The sequence below is a fragment of the Budorcas taxicolor genome, chromosome 7 (genome assembly GCF_023091745.1).
Source record: "Budorcas taxicolor isolate Tak-1 chromosome 7, Takin1.1, whole genome shotgun sequence".
Lineage (NCBI taxonomy): Eukaryota > Metazoa > Chordata > Mammalia > Artiodactyla > Bovidae > Budorcas > Budorcas taxicolor.
The window spans coordinates 61,899,191-61,915,371 of NC_068916.1; the positions used below are offsets into that span (position 1 = coordinate 61,899,191).

At 52.9% G+C, this 16,181-nt stretch overlaps 2 protein-coding genes across 6 annotated transcripts in view; one reads left to right on the forward strand and one right to left on the reverse strand.

Annotated features, from left to right (window-relative positions):
* The first annotated feature begins 496 nt into the window (after nt 1-496).
* GPX3 (glutathione peroxidase 3) lies at nt 497-8,658 on the forward strand. The gene is made up of 5 exons (XM_052642630.1): nt 497-655; nt 5,172-5,325; nt 6,532-6,649; nt 7,090-7,189; nt 7,613-8,658. The coding sequence occupies exons 1-5, from the start codon at nt 569-571 to the stop codon at nt 7,832-7,834; spliced, it is 681 nt and encodes a 226-aa protein (XP_052498590.1). The 5' UTR covers nt 497-568; the 3' UTR covers nt 7,835-8,658.
* A 546-nt stretch (nt 8,659-9,204) lies between these two features.
* The window catches only part of TNIP1 (TNFAIP3 interacting protein 1), a 44,933-nt gene continuing 37,956 nt past the window's right edge, over nt 9,205-16,181 (reverse strand). For 2 of the 5 annotated variants that reach the window (XM_052644164.1, XM_052644166.1), the window contains 6 exons: nt 14,697-14,825; nt 13,211-13,336; nt 12,619-12,684; nt 11,776-11,967; nt 10,906-10,996; nt 9,205-9,701 (listed from right to left, as the gene is read on the reverse strand). In XM_052644164.1, the coding sequence (XP_052500124.1) occupies nt 9,667-9,701; nt 10,906-10,996; nt 11,776-11,967; nt 12,619-12,684; nt 13,211-13,336; nt 14,697-14,825 (639 nt within the window). In that variant the 3' untranslated portion in view covers nt 9,205-9,666. The remainder of the gene's footprint in view (nt 9,702-10,905; nt 10,997-11,775; nt 11,968-12,618; nt 12,685-13,210; nt 13,337-14,696; nt 14,826-16,181) is intronic. The other 3 variants (XM_052644165.1, XM_052644168.1, XM_052644167.1) reach the window with 3 other exon arrangements.

A 16,181-nucleotide genomic window follows, 5' to 3' on the forward strand; every position in this document is an offset into this window, starting at 1 on the left:
CTGAGGAATCCCAATGTTCTTCTAGGGAACGGGGCTGCATTCAAAAATTCTAGAGCAGTCAACTCGTTGCTTTTTAAGCACTAAGCCTACATAGAGTAAATATTCCTGGAGGTCTCACTCCAGATCTTGCTGACATTTTAAGTCTTTGATATCCCTTCTACCAGATCGGAGGCAGGAGGAAACGGAACACCAGGGGAAGTTCCATCAATTCTTCGGTGCTTTTTAAGCCCCTTCTCTGGCTGGGCTGAGGACACGGCGCTTGCCACTTCCAGCACTTTGGAGTCGAAAGAAGAGGGGGCTGCCTCACGGGTTCACAAGCACCTGGCGCCCATCTCTCGGCCCACACTTGCTTATGTCACTGTCGCCCAGCAGGGGAAGCGGAGGGGAAGTCATGCCCGCCCCTGAAATGCCAGGCGCCTTGCAATTGGCTACAGAGACTCCGGCCCGGCAGCGGATTGGTCATTGCTGAGGGCTTGAAAGGTGGATGAAAGCAGACGACACCTCAGACGGACCGTGGCCCAGGATCAGACAGCGTCTGCGGCAAGCCGAGACGCGTCCCCAGCCCATCATGGCCCGGCTCCTCCGGGCATCCTGCCTTCTCTCCCTGCTCCTGGCCGGCTTCATTCCCCCGAGCCAGGGACAGGAGAAGTCGAAGGTGAGTGAGCCTCGGGGGTGGGGGGCCAGGGGAAAGAACACAGCCCGCAGGTGTCACCATCTCTCGGTGAGGGCTTCCCTCTAGAAGGGTGACAACCTAGGTGCGAGAGACGCCCTTAACTCCCCTTGCCTCCGTCTTTGGCACACTCAGACTGTCGTCAGACTCCTCGCACTTTCATCTGCTGGAGACCTGGGTGCTCCTGGTGGGCGGAATGAATGAGGGAGGAAGGTTTGTCTCTCCAGAGTTCACACTTTCTTCCCCACCACTACCTCCGGGCCGCCTTGCTACATCCAAACCACCGTCTGTTTCTGAGACCCTTCCCTTCCAGCGGACCCTGAAGAGGGTAGGGGGCCCAGAAAATGGCCTGGAGACTCGGGGTCTGGGTGGCTGCAGAGTTCCCAGGGAGAATGGCAGGCAATATGTGGTGCCCAAATAGCCCAAGCATAAATGCAGGTAGGATTCTGGGACACTGGTAAAAAAGGCTGACAGAACGAGCTCTGGGCTGGCAGCAAAGAATGCCCAGGACACTGACTAGACCTCTCATCCTTTGTGGACCTCAGTTTCTCCATCCACTGGAGGTGAGAGCACAGGGCACAAAGAGGCTGATGACTTCAGAGGAAAAGCTGCAAAGCTTGGAGAAGCTGAAAAATCCACACATCATTCTCTGAAGGGTTTCCTGTTTGGGGGCAACCTCAGTACCCACCAGCCACAGCCCTTCTTGGCCTGCCAGCTCCATAGGAGAGGCAGAATTCTCTTGAGCCTGAGTCTATCCTCAGTAGAGCGTGTGGTCCTTAGCTAGAGTGGGGATGCTGAGGTCAGGAGCAGGGGTGACCTGACATGCTTAGACCTCTCCTCTTCCCCGGGGTGGGGAGTCAGGAGCCAGGCATAGACCCAAAGAGAGAGATTTTTGTTTCCAGCCTCCCAATACACACACACACCGACACACACCCCTCACCTGTATAAAATGAAGAAGCTTTGCGCTTCTGTTGTTTCTCAAATCTTCCATTCTAAGATCTTATGACTCCACAATTCTATTTCCATAATCCTATCTATTGTTCAGGAAGCCCATTAAAAATGCAAGGCTACTTCTGCTTGTTTCTATCTCGTCCTGTCCTCAGCCTAAATTCTAATCGGTCTGCCTCTCCTGGGAGTCAGCCTAGAGACTGGATAGTTATGGGGCCACTTCCTCCTAGCCTCTGGCTTTGTATCCAGTCTTGTTCATAATCTCCAATTCAGAAGGTATTTTCCTGGGCAGGGATGGGTCTGAGTTTCGATATTAGGGTGTGGAACTGAAGTGAGGGCAGGCCATGGGTAGGGCAGCATCATGGAGTCAGTCCTATAACCTCAGTTTGGGGAGAAGCAGAGATGGGAAGATGGGGCCCTGTTTCAAGAAGGTGGAGGTAAGAACATGGATCCTATGAATAGCTCATCATAGTCATGTGTTCTCTGTAGAACTCTGGGGAGGAATAGATGGATTCAGAGAAAACAGGATGTGTATGGGCTAGAAAAGCCTTAGAGTGGGGTGTGATCATATCAGATGCAACCAGTTAGGATTTGCTAGCCAATGACAATCTGGTCCTGCCCCATCTTTCCTCCCAGGTCTTGAGAGGGTTGAAATCTCATAGCCTCCATTTCTAGGACTCAATCACTACTTATCTTACCCCCAGCTCCAGGGCCAAGGCAGGGGCCCAGGGGCAAGTGGAGGAAAGGATGGACAAAAGGCAACAGCCCCACAGGAATATTTGCCTCCACCCATTTCAAAGGGAGGGGCTGGGGAACAAAGCCTTTCCTCGCTGTCCTCTCTCCAGTCCATCTTAAGGCTGCCCAGGCTCCCTGTCCTTCCCCTACAAAAGGACTTCACAGAGGCTAAAGAGAATAACAGCTGCTGACGTGTGTGGGCTCCTAGTAACCGCTGGTTTCTAGGTGACTAAATCAGGCAGATAGAATGAAGGAACCACCGGCTGACAGTCAGAGCTGAAGAGCCCTCTAGACAGCCTTGAATCTGACCCCTTCTCATAATCAAAGAGCCAGAGCCCCAGAGAAGGGACAGGATAGTCACAGGTAGTCGCATGGGAGGCCCGGCCAGGCCTAGAACTCAGGTCTCCTGCCCCCAGTCCAGCTCTCCTCTCATACCTTCACACTGTTGGGAGTGGTAAGATGAGTGACGAGAGAGACACAGGACCAGCAATGCAAGCCAGCTGGGGTCCTGGCAGGGTCTCCCCTCCCACTCTCAAGCCGTCTGAACTCTCCTGTCTTATGCAATTGTGGGAGAATTGAGGTAACCTCCCCACCCCCCACCTCCATCTCCTCTGACCTCCTGGTTAAGGTGCAGGGTTCTGGGACTCCAGGGACCCACAAGAGGAGGGGCGGGGCCTATAAGGAGGTGGGGCGCATGCTCAGTACTGAGAGCAGGCTGTAACTCTTTCCCCTACCATTGTCACTCTCTGACCCCTCTCAGTCTGAACCCACAGCACCAGCATTGCAGGCCCAGTAGAAAGCAGGAGGCTTTGTCACAGGTCCCTTTTCCTGGAAATACTCTGCCCAGTGCATCAGCTTCCACATACCGACTGGGGAACACCCAAGTCTTCTTCACAGAAACACAGCAACGTCAGGACCCTTTACCCTACCGCTTGATGAGGGCGCGGGGGCTGGGTTTCTTTCCAAGAGGCTTTCAAGATGGTTTTAATCTACTAGCAAATTCCCACAGCCATTTTGGGAGACAGGTGGTTTTTCCCTCACCCATCAACAGATGGAAACTCAGATTGAGAGTGACTTGCTCGGGGACACACAGCCAGCAAGACTTAACTCTAATGAGGGGAGATTCCCCTTGCCCCACCCCACCCTGAAAATGGGCTTAAAAGCTGAACCTCCCGCTGTTTTCAAGCTTCTCTTATTTAGACAACCTCTTGGCTTTTTTTTTTTCCTCCCCATTTCAGTTTGTTTTTGGGCCAGGGCAGAGTGGAGAGGCAGGCAGGAGGCCTGGCTAGGGTGTGTTTGTTGTGTCCTGGCTGTTTGCGTTTGGAGCTGGAGCTGACCCCAGCTGGGGCCCAAGAGGCCCAGGGGCTGGAGGAATGTCAAGCTTAGGTCTCAGGCCTGCCTCTGGCACCCACCAGAAGTCACAGGGCATGGAATATTAGACTCACGTGAAGCAGGGAATTCGTACCCGAGCCAAGAAGATCGCTTGCAGCAGTCAGGGAATGGCCATGTGGAAGGAGTCCAGCTCCCCCAGCTCAGCAGGCCTACGGAGTCTCCAAGACAGAGTGGCTTTATTACACTCCCCCAGGGCTATGCCCTACCAGCCCAGACGGCTCTCTTCACTCGGTTGGGCCCAGGTGCACCTCACCTTAACAGCCAGTCTTCCAGGACTGGCCAGAACAGAATGCGTGAATTTGCTTCTCTTAATTCCAACCACCTGTCTCTGGTCTATAATGCTAGCTTGCATTCAGTTTTATTGTCTTCCCACCTCTCCTCAGATGTCCAGGCCAGGACTGCCAGCCCACCTGCTAATTGTGGTAGTGATGCCATGATGCTCTCTCAAGAGTAAACCCAGATTTTTGCATTCTGCATCAAAAAATGGTAGAGATGAGATGAGGATAGGGTGGGGGATGGGGTGGATGTAAATTCAGCGTCCCACTTGCTGGCAGTAATCCGTTCCCTCTTCTCCCACCGAAAGCAATACTGTCAAGCCATCGTGATTCAGAACAGCTGGTCCAGTTCAAGGTTCTCACTTTATAAATGAGGAAACTGAGGCCCAGAGAAGAAAAAGGGCAAGTCCAAGACCACACAGGGAGTTAAAGGCAGAGCTGGTTCCTTAACTCACAGCCCATTGTTCACTGACTCTACTAGTCTGGAGGCGGACTGCAGAGAGGCAACTGGGCAAAGAGGAAGGCCTTAAGGTCACTGCCACACTGCTCAACGCAGGGAACATCGGATCTATGCCAGGCACTGGTCTTTATCCTGACCATGCCATTTAATCCTCCCAGCAGGCCTGGCCCCATTCCTGGCCCCCATCATACTTCCCTATTTCTGAACAACAGCCTCAGCTTTCCAGTTCTCCAGATTGGAAACGTCTGAATCACCATTTTCCACACTGATGTTTCCTCATTTCTGAGGAAATTTCAGCTCTTCCTTTCACGACGATCTACTTCTGGCTCTCATCACCACTTGCCTGCGTTATTCTAACAGCTTCCCAGTCTCCACCATCCCATCCAATAACACCGGCAAGGGGGTAGTCTCCCTCACAGCCTGCCTGGTGGCTGTCTAAACTGACAAGTGATGCAGAAGTAATGACCATAGTTATTTCTCCAAGTTTCCGTAGCACTCACCAGCTTATTCAATGCTTTTAATATTATCTTGTACAATGAATTAGGAGACTTCAGTTCTAGTCCAGTTTGAATTCTTGGGCAAGTCAAGACCACGTGGGCAAAAGTGTTCCACCACTCCCTGGTATCTTGAAAATGGTGGTGTCCGAGTTCCCTTCAGGCTCTAACCACTTCCTGGTGCTGGTCTCTTGCAGATGGACTGCCATGCTGGTGTGGGCGGCACCATCTATGAGTACGGGGCCCTCACCATCGATGGGGAGGAGTACATCCCCTTTAAGCAGTATGCTGGCAAATACATCCTCTTCGTCAACGTGGCCAGCTACTGAGGCCTGACGGGCCAGTATGTTGGTAAGAGCCACCCGCTCTTCCCCTGCTGTGTTTGGGGCTGTTTCTGCTAGTTGGGCACATTCCAATCACAGGAGCTTTTCTGGTACAAGAAGAATGGGGGTGATGGTCATCATGACATTTTAAACCCTGTACCTGAATCCTACTGTGTTCTGTGGTTCTGTGAAAATAATTATATAACCTGAGGTCTGATCCCCTACAAATATGTTCTAGAAGAGTCTCAGTTATCCTTCATCCCTGAGTATCTCAATTGCCCTAAAAGAAGAAGGATGGATGAGATTGGGTTTGTGCCTGGAACTTCCTTTCATTGGAGTAAGAACAGTAGGTTCCTCTTGCTGAGAAATTCTCCCCTGTCCTCAGCCCATCTGCCTCAGTGCTTCTCTTGGCCCCTGGCCTGAGTTCCCAGAGTTCGTGTGTTAGTGACAGAACCAGGTTTCATGATCCCTGGTACCCTCTACTTCTCCTTAGCTGGGTCAGAGTCAAAAGCCAGGGGACAGGCAAGCCAAAGGCATCTGACAGCACCCACCAGAAAATGCTTTGGGAGTGTGGGAGGGAAGCAAGGGCAATCTAACTTAGAATGTTCTATCTGAGAGTCATGGGCAGATTCCTGGAAGTATAATGACAGTGAACTGGATGGCCCAGTGGGTAGTGAGTGCTCCGTCTAGAATGCTTCCATGTAGCCCTTGGAATAGAGCAGAGTGCGTTTGGGCAAGAGGTGGGCTGACCATGGATGCTGCACCAGAGGCCAAGAGGCACTGAGTGGGGTGAGAGCTGGGCCAGGCTCTCCCCTGGGCCCCTGAATACCCAGAGTATAGGCGGGGTGTGAGGGCTCCATCTCACCCCAGGGACGTCATCTGCCTTCTGCCCAGGGATGGATGGTTCTCACTCCAGGACACTCAGTCCTGACAGTCCTGAAGGAGCCCACAGCCTACAGGCCCAGGTGGTGGGTTTAGGCAGTGGGTGTCTGATTATTAATTTGAGAAAGCACATTGCTCTCTTCTCCCCCAGACCTCCAACCCATCCAGGTTGGACTCCATAGGACGGGGCTTGAATGCCAGCAATGCCACACTCAATGGATTATCTTGGGCAAGTCCCTTCCCATCAGGCCTCAGTGATTTCAGCTATACAATGGGGCAGGCAGGTGGATGGTACACGGGAGGTGGGACTCCTCACCAGGCTATCCCCATCTCTGCTCTCTCCCTGTTCCAGAACTGAATGCACTGCAGGAAGAGCTTGAACCATTTGGTCTGGTCATTCTGGGCTTCCCCTGCAACCAATTTGGAAAACAAGAACCAGGAGAGAACTCGGAGATCCTAGCCACCCTCAAGTGAGTGCTGACTCAGTGTCCTGAGAAAGCTCCTCCAGCACATCCCTCCCACCGTGCCCCGGCCCAGGCTCCAGGCATCTTTTATGCTGGCCCCTACTCATGAGGGATATTTATCAGCCACCAAGAACTACTCTCTCCTTGCAGGAACTCTGTTTAGTGGAACAAGTAGAAGAGGTACCAGGAGAGACAGGGTCAGGGATGATGGCAGTCAGCCACGTTGGGGTGAGAGGAGGACAGGTTGAGGGCAGGGGTTATTGAGCAGTTACCAAATTGAAGGAAGACTGCTGACCCACATTATACCTGTGCCCATTTAACAGTCACTGGCTCCCACTGCCCATCATAGCATAAAATCCCGATTCCCAACCCCCCTTCCCCAGTTCTGTCCCCTCCTCTTATTTCTGAGCCCATGTCCCTGGGACCCACACAAAAATATTCCTTAGGTATGTTCGACCAGGTGGGGGCTTCACCCCCAACTTCCAGCTGTTTGAGAAAGGCGATGTGAACGGGGAGAAAGAGCAGAAGTTCTACACATTCCTGAAGGTGAGTACACAGCCAAGCCACATTGCTGAAGAGCCTCTCTGCCTGGCTGATGCTGGCTCTGGACGGGGCTGCAGCCGCTCCTGGCCCCAGGCCACATAGACAAGGCCTGTGCCACCCTCCTTTGTTCCTGGGCTCTTGGGGAGTTTCCTGGCATCTGATTATTATTCCAACTAGAGGGCTTTGTAGACCTTAGGGGCTCATCAACTCATTTTACAGATAGGCCCCAGAAGGGACAGGCTTAGGGTCTCACAATCTGCTAGAACCAAAGCTGGTGCTGGGATTCAGTTTTCTAACTCCCAACCTGGTACTCTTTTCTCAGTGCCGGGCTATTCTCCTTCCCCCGAAAAGTCCTGGGAAGGAGGAGGGATTACAGAGTGGGAAGGGCCCCAGGCAGAGTTAACACTTCTCTCGTCTCTGCTCCAGAACTCCTGTCCTCCTACCTCGGAGCTCCTAGGCTCACCCGGCCGCCTTTTCTGGGAACCCATGAAGGTCCATGACATCCGGTGGAACTTTGAGAAGTTCCTGGTGGGGCCAGACGGCATCCCCATCATGCGCTGGTACCACCGCACCACGGTCAACTCTGTCAAGATGGACATCCTGACCTACATGCGGCGGCGGGCAGTCCTGGAGGCCAAGTGGAAGTAACTGAGGCCCACCTCCCCCCTCCGCCCCATGTCCACCACACGGGCTAAGGAGGGCTCTGTTCAGGAAGGAACCCATTTCTCCAACTATGCCACACTCCCACGCTAGACCCTTTACTGTGACACAAGGCCCCAGCCTGAGATGAACGTTTGTGTCTGTACTGCTCTGCACATGGGCGTTTGCACACATGCCTACAGGCGTGTGTACACACGAGTACAGGGCCACACGTGTCAACCTGCACAAGCGCATATGTGGCAACAGCTGTGTGCCGTGAAGAATGCCAGAGAGGAACTTCCCTTTCCTTCTAGTTCTCTGTTCCAGTGATAACCATCCACTTTCAGCTGAGTCCAAACTGAAAACCCAGCTCTAGATTCAATTGTTCTGCTTTAACCAGGACCTCACCCTACTGGGCTGGCATCTCTCACTGCCTCCAAACACCACCCAGAAGTGCCCGAAGTTTCTGGGTCCGCCGCGCTGCCTGACCCCCTCATTCTCCACCACACAGCCTCGCTCCTTCCTGAGGGCCCTCCCCCGCCCCCCACCCCACCACCCCCACAGCATTCCCTGAGAGTCACCAAGGCAGATGTGAGAGCAGGGGCCACGCTCCCCGTGTCAGGGGGCGGCATCGCCATGAAGGAGGGGCCCGAAGCCCGCGTGGGCGGACCTCCCTTGAGCCTGTCTGAGGGGCCAGCCTTTAGTGCATTCAGGCTGAGGCCCCTGGCCAGGGATGCCACCCCACTCCCTCGGGGGGTGTGTCCTCTCCCCTCACCCTGACCTGCTGGCATGAGGCTCACCCCTGTCTGCCTAGTAAAGGCCTTTCTGCAGCAGCTGAGCCTACTGTCGTGCTTCTTCCATGGGGCTGCCCCAGCGCGGGGGCAGGAAAGCTGGAGGTGGCGGGAAGGAATGAACGGAGGGCTCCAGGGCCTTGCTTTTTGGTTTCCACCTAGGCCCGCTCTGCTTCCTCACTCAGCATTTGGAGTCTATAAAACCAGCTCCATCTACTGTCACCCCACAGTTCTCTCTAAGGCAGCTAGCACTGAGATGAGGTGTTCCATTTGACAGATGAAGAAACTAAGGCTCACAGAAGGGCCAGGCATTGCCCAATGTCTCCTGACAAGTGAGGGGCAGGACTGGAGTGTAAACTCAGGCCGCCTGGCCCCCAGCCCCTGGATGCTCCACCCTCACAGAAGCTCTGAGCAGGATCCCAGGGGATGCCTGCCAGGAATAATGGTGGTGCTCTTTTGGGGGTGGGTGGGGGGGGTGCGTCTGGGAAGAGAAGGGCACAGAGGGAAGAGGGGCCAGGAAAGAAGCACGCTGGTTGACAAGGAGGAGCACATTAGCCAGGGCATAAAAGAAATCCGGTCACAAAATGCTCATCTCTAGCTTGGATTTATGTCCAAGATTTGTGCAAACAGCTGTCCAGGGATCAAGAACCACCCCAGTCCAGGCCTCCACACCACAAGGCTCCAGCTGAGGGCCTGGTGGCTCCAGGCTGGGGCCCCTCGGCCGACGGGGGTCTCTTGACTAGAGATCGGCATCCGCCAGCAGTGTCCACAGAGGACAGCAGGTCCAGGCTGACGGCACCTCTCTCCACTCAGGGGCACAATAGTAGGCTTTTCCCAATCACTCCAAAGGAGAGGCCCAGATGGACGCCTTCTGGATGGAGCCTCTCCAGTCTGCAGACCGTCCAGGTTGGGGCCAGGGCCCAAGCCGGCCATCCATCTCAGCCTCCGGAGTGGCTGCAGCTCTGGCCACACAGAGCCTGTGGCCTCTAGCTTGCCAGTAATCTGAAGTCAGCTGGCTCTGTGAGACGAAGGTGGAGCAGGGGACTGGTTTCACTGAGGTCCTTCACGGTCATTTTTGGTGGACTCTAAATAAACAAATTTAAGATTTAAAGATGAGGTAGTACGGTAGCTTTCAAAGTCCTATGGAAATGAATACAGTAAGAGTGGGGGAAAAACCAGGGTTGCTGGGTGTTAATGAGTGCCAGGCCCTGGTCGAAGCACCTTAGGTACGTCATTCAATCCTTGCCCAAACCTAGGAAGCAGGCAGATTATTACCGCTTTATGGGGGAGAGAAATGGGGCACAGGGGAGTTTTTAGAAACTTGCTCAAGGTTCCAGGTCTAGGAAGTGTTGGCACCCAGTCAGTCTGGTTCCAGATCCCAGAAATGGAGTAGTTCTGGGAGAAGGGACAGTCCTGCCCGTTTGGCCACCCTCTGCACTCATCAAAGCAGACTCCTATGGCTCCACAGAACCCCTAGGGCTCCACGGGGAGACATGAGAAAGTGCCTGACCAGCTCAACGCCTCCTCCTCCCAACCACAAGATCCTCCAAACCACACCCCCTCCGAGTTGCCCTGCAGCCTCTGCCCACACTATTGCAGAGGGGCCCTCGACCACCAGGCATGGCAGGCTTCATTTCTGCACAGCTGCAACCTTTAGAAAACTCTTTGTGCTGAGACGGACTTGGCCTCCCCATGGCTCCCACTAGTTGCAATTCTGTTTCCAGAAGCCCCCACAGGCAAGGCCCCATAAAAGCCTCACAGAAAGCAAGGGAGAGACTAAGGGCCCAGAGTCCTTTCGCAACCAGCAAACAGACCATTTTAAAATGTCCAAGGCCTGCAGGCTATCCTTAGGATAAAGACCAGCCCTCCTGCTGGGGCTTACAAGGCCCTTGTGGTGTGACCTACCAACCTCCCTGACCTTGCCTTGTCTGCCTCCCTTCTCCATCTTGTTCCTGGCTCCAGCCAAGCCAGACTTCTGTCGATCCTCAAGTCAGCCATAGTTCTTCACTCCCTCCCACCAAGACCTTTGCACTGGTCTTGGCCTCCTCCCCAGCATCTTACACAGAGCATGGCACTTAGAACATTAAACTATAATCAGTGGAAGGAATGGTTTCAACTCCTTCATGATGCAGTCACCACCCTTTTCTTCTCAACACTATTTGAGAAACCTGCACCTCTCCTCCACTGAGATCAGAAGGTAGCAAGACTGCCCCCAAATTGGGACAATCCTGGCAGATTAAAAAATTATCTTTTTATAAACCAAGGCCCATTACCAGGGGTCACACTCACCTGGTTCTGTAGGCCTGGCCGTAGGTAAGTCCATCACTTGGGAGCTCTGATTACGTACCCCTCCAAAGGGCATCCGCCAGGTGTATTCTGGCTGCAACAAAACTGGTGTTTAGTAATCAATAACCATAGTAGCAGCTACTGTGCCAGAACAGTACTAAGTTCATATTAATCAACTATAACTGAATCCTTACAACAACCCAGGTTACCAACCCCATTTTACAGGTTGGCAAACTGAGGCTCAAATGGGGTGGAGTAAGTTGTCAAAGGTCATCCAGCTTGGCAAGTGGTCAAGCTTTGATTTGAATCCAAGGCGCTATAGTCGCGCAGTACACTCCAGGGTTTAAAGATGCATGTAAGGAATGGTGATGGGGGAGAAGCGGATGGGATGGGGGGCAGCTGGCACTGACCAGGTTGAGAGATACCTGAGGGGCTGTGGCAGGGGCACTGAAGAGAATGAGAAAGAGGTCAGAAACTCTGGAGACAGAATGATAAGGAGAAAAAGGGAAGAAAACAGAAAAAGGAAACTGAGAAGGAAAAGAGAAGAAAAGGCAAAGGGAGAGAATGCATGGTGAAGACTTTATACCTGGTGACACGTGGAGGTCATGAAAAAGGTCAAACTCCTGGCCTGGCTGGCCGGAGAGAGCCCTCCTGCTGGCCCTGCTCCCTTACCCAGCCTTTTCTGTCCCATACCAGGGCCCTTGAGCAGCCCTGAGCTGGAAGGTCCTGCCCCGGGGATGGCAGGCTGCACACCAGTCTGTTCCCAAGGGGCCAAGGATGCAGCTTCTGACCCTCTCCGTTGACCTTGCCCTTGGCATGTGTCTGGCTGGCCTGTGTGTGTGTCCTGGAGTGAGGGAGGGGGCATGAACTCACCAGACGGAAGAGGCGTGAGTTGGGAAGTGGGGGCGGGTGCTCCATGGCCGTGGGGGGTGGGGGGTAGCGGATCTGGGACCAGTCCTCAAAGCCGGGGTGCGGCCCAATGGGGGGCATGGGCGGGTAGGCATAGGGGCAGGCCCCGCAGAGGTGTTCCGGGTGGGGCTCCAGGTGGTAGCGGTCTGCTGAGGTCTGCAAGAAAGGTGGCATCTGGCTCTGGTCTGTGACAGGCTGCATGGGCCACCCCAGTGACATTCATCCCGTCTCCCATTCTCCTCTTAGAGTCTCAGTTCTCCGAAGGCTGGCATGTGGCCATGGAAGGCTGCACATGGGCCCAGAATACCAACCATAAGGACAGCTGGTGTGCCCTGGGCGCTGGTTCTTTACCATGTACTGTTCTAAATGCTCCAGCTGCGCTTTTTGTTTCGTCTGTAAAGCACTTAGCATCACACCTTGAATAAGGGGACAGAGGGCCTGACGTGTAGTCGAGCTCACAATTCATTCTGTCATCTGCTGGGCGTGTGTGTGCTCGGTCACTCAATTGTGTCCGACTCTTTGTGACCCCGTGGACTGTGGCCCAAGCTCCTCCGTCCATGGAATTTTCCAGGCAAGAATACTGGATCAGGTTGCCATTTCCTTCTCCAGGGGATCTTCCCGACCCAGGGATCGAACCCGAGTCTCTTGTGTCTCCTGCATTGGCAGCCGGATTCTTCCCCACTGTGCCACCTGGGGCCTCACTAGTTAGCTGGACGCCTGAGCAACCAGTGCCTCCCGCGTCAGACTGCGGCTCCCTGGAGGAGGTAAAATGCGGTAGGGGCTGCCTCCTCCCTCAAGCCGCCTCACCTTTGCTTTCCTCTTCTGCTGCCTCAGGGCATCTTTCGCCTTTTCCTCGTCTTTGAAGGCTTTTAGCTGAGAGAGAGAGGAAGGGAGAGAAGCCTGTCAGCAGAGGCGCTTCCTGGCCAGGCCTGGGTCCAGGGCCTAAGCAGGGTGGACTGGCCAACGCACGAGGCCACCACTCTGGGCTGTCCTGCCTGGCCCAGCGGTGGGAAAGGGCCCTGGGGGGCAGAGCACGGCCCAGGCCGGGGACTGCGGGTAAGGCCCGCTCACCATGGGCACAGGTCAGGACGGCTGCAGGAGCCTCACTGACGCCGTGCTTCAGCGTTCATACCTCTTAGCTTCAGTGTGGGAAAGAGCGGATGGCTCAGAGCTAATTCCTACTTATGCTCTTTAAAGGCATCAAAACCGATTGTGGAAAATCAGGGCTAGGAGAAGTAGAGAAGGGAGAGGACTCTCTGAGGGCCACAGAAATGTATCAGCAGAGCTGGAAGGAGAATCGGTGAGTGTCCTGCCAGCCAGTGTCACCAGGGCCGTCCAACCCATGTGCCCTCCCCCTGGGCACAGCCAGCTGCCCGCTCCTGGGTCCCGCTCTTCTCACCTGGGCGTGGGACAGGGTGACCTGGGCTTGCAGTTTCTCCACCTGCTTCTTCAGCTCTTCCTTCTCTTCATTCATGCGCTCCCGGTCGCTACGCTCCCTCTGGAAGTCCTCCTCAAAGATCTTCACCTAAAGGGGAGGTGGAGGGGAAGGGAGAAGGGGGTGAGGGAGGAGGGACAGCTCTGAGTGGGGGCTCAGACCTGCTCAGACCCAGAATCCTGGGCCTCTGATAGGAGTCAGACAGCAGAGCTGGTTTTACCCTGTCTTGAAAATGCCCATGGGGAGAGGAATAGGTGTACCTCTGGCCCCAACCCCAACTACAAACAGAGTAGTTCTGGGTCCCTTGATCTTATATTTTGGGCTTCAACCTAGGGCTTTATTGGAAAAAAGGATCCATGGCTAAAAAACACAAAACTGGTCAACAGCCATCAAAACTAGTCCCATTCTTCCATTCTGCCAAGACCCACAGAGAGGTGGAGGCCACAGAAACAGTCTGAGTGGAGGACTGGAGTTCAGGCCTCCTGGTGCCAAGAGCAGGGGGCCTAAAAAACTCTGCCCGAGGCTCTGGGGTGGGGGCTGGTGCCCTGGCAGGGAAGGGGCGGGCGGGGCCCTGTCTGCAGTTTCACATCCTCACTGCAGATCAGTGAGAAGCTGACCAGGCTCGGGACGATTTAGAAGGATCCGAAGCACGGCAGCAAATAGCACAGAAGCACGTGCAAGAACCAAAGCCTTCTCAACTTTCTTCACTCCTCTGTGCCACTCAACGAGAAGGTCTGCATTTTATGCTACTGTTTAAGCACCTCTTTAGTATTTAATTTCCCTTAAATAAAGGGACAGAGGACTCTAGCACAAAGCCATGATCAGGCAGAAGTATCTAGCTAGACTTTAACAGCACAGTTTTGCCTTTACTGTATTTATTGCTTATAGTTACTTTCTAATTATGACAAATAATAAACGGTTTTCCCATTTGCAGGAGAAATCTAAAGTTCCCTTTTAAATATATTTATTGAGTTTATTTAAACATATAGATAACTAATAAGGATCTACTACACAGCACAGGGAACTCTACGCAATACTACACAATGACCTATATGGGAAAAGAGCCTAAAAAAGAGTGGATGTGTGTATATGTATAACTGATTCACTTTTCTGTACAACAGAAATTAACAGGACATAGTAAATCAAATAAACTCCAGTAACAGCTCATTTTTAAAACATAAATTTAAAAAATTTTGCTTTCGAAATATTAGGGAAATAATAGCAGAGCTGGGGCATAGAAATGTTTAAAACATGACAGTGGTAGAGGAATGACCTAGATAGGGATATACTGCCAGCAAGGATAAACCTATACCAGACAGGAGTCCTGGCCGATGGCCAGACAGTGGACTGCAGATTACAGCTTGCGTGACTCAAGGTCCGTCCTAGGCCCTCAGGGTTGCTCCAACTCCCACTGGGCACCACCTACCTAACCTGTTCCCCTCAAACTCACCTGCTGTTTCAGCAATTCGTTCTGCGTGAGCAGCTCCTGTTTCCTTAGCAGGCCTCCAGCTCCTTCTGGGCTCCCGAATGCTGTTGGAGAGGACGGGGAGGCCTGAATGCTCAGTGCTTCCTCCAGGGCCTAGAATCAGGAAGAAAGGAGATGGGCCTGTCAGCAGAAGCCCTGGGAAGTCAGGTCCCATTGAAAGGGTCAGGCCCACTGAAAGACCCCGATCATGATAAGGATAATAATAATAACCACAACTATTTACTAAATGCCATCTTATAGATGAACACTATATGCACATCATTTTACTGAATCCTCTCCATAGTCCTATGAAGAAAAACTATGACCTTCACTCATTTCATGGATGTGAAAACTGAGGTTCAGAGACCTGAAGGGATTTGTCCAAAGTCAGACAGCTAGTAAGTGGCAAAGCAGGTATTCAAAGCCAGTATGTGCTCTTAACCAGCAGCCTAAACTGTGGTCTTTATGTAGAAGGGAGAAATCTCCCTTTCCCTGAGGATAAGTGGCTCAATTCTTAGCACCCAGACCTAGAAAGAATACGAAGTCCTTTGGAGGAAGAAGCTAAATCTCCTGGACCTGCCCAGAGATTCTCCAGCTTCCATAACCCGTTCCCACCAAGCCAACCCTTCCATCCCCAGATCTTCTGTAGTTAGATTAGCCTGGATTTTCATTTTGATGTAATTAATTTTTACCTTTCCAACCCTGAAAATGGGCAGAAACATCACCAAATAATATTTTGAGATTTTTTTGTAAAAGCTCTGTTTTACTACCTTCACAGAATACTTTTCCTTGCATAAATTGTGTGCTCACATTCTCTTGAAAGTTATTCATTAACCGGTTTTCTCCTTGCACCCTGTTAACATGTTGCTTGAGAACTTTGGAACACCCCTCAAGACTGGCCATCCTCATCACCACCTGGGCGGCAGGGCCTCTGCTGGCCCTGTGACAGCATTGCTCACAGTGCCTCCCTGGACCCTGGGGAAACCTTGCCCAGCTCGGACTCAGGCCCCTCCTTGTCTCCTGGACTCCCCCAGAAACAAGAGGAGACTGCAGAGCCGAGAGTGAATTCAAGGGGCTTTCCTGGTCCAGCAGCTAAGACTCCAAGCTCCCAATGCAGGGGGCCTGGGTTTGATCCCTAGTCGGGAAACTAGATCCCACATGCTGCAACTCAGAGTTCATATGCCCCAACTACAGATCCCGCATGCTACAACTAAGACATGGTACAGGCAAAGAAAATCAAATTGATGTACATATATTTAAAGCGTAAATTCAGAATGCTCGAGGGAAGGCTATGACTGCACCTCCCCCTCCATCTGCCCCATTTTTCTGATGAGCAGACTGAGGTCCAGGGACAGGGAGAGCCTTGCGTTAGTCATCCTTACAAGTTTCTGTCCCCAGCTACAGCGCAGAAACCTGGAGGGCAGTGATCCTGCCTGGGTCACCTCTACAACCAGCAGTACGTAGAACATT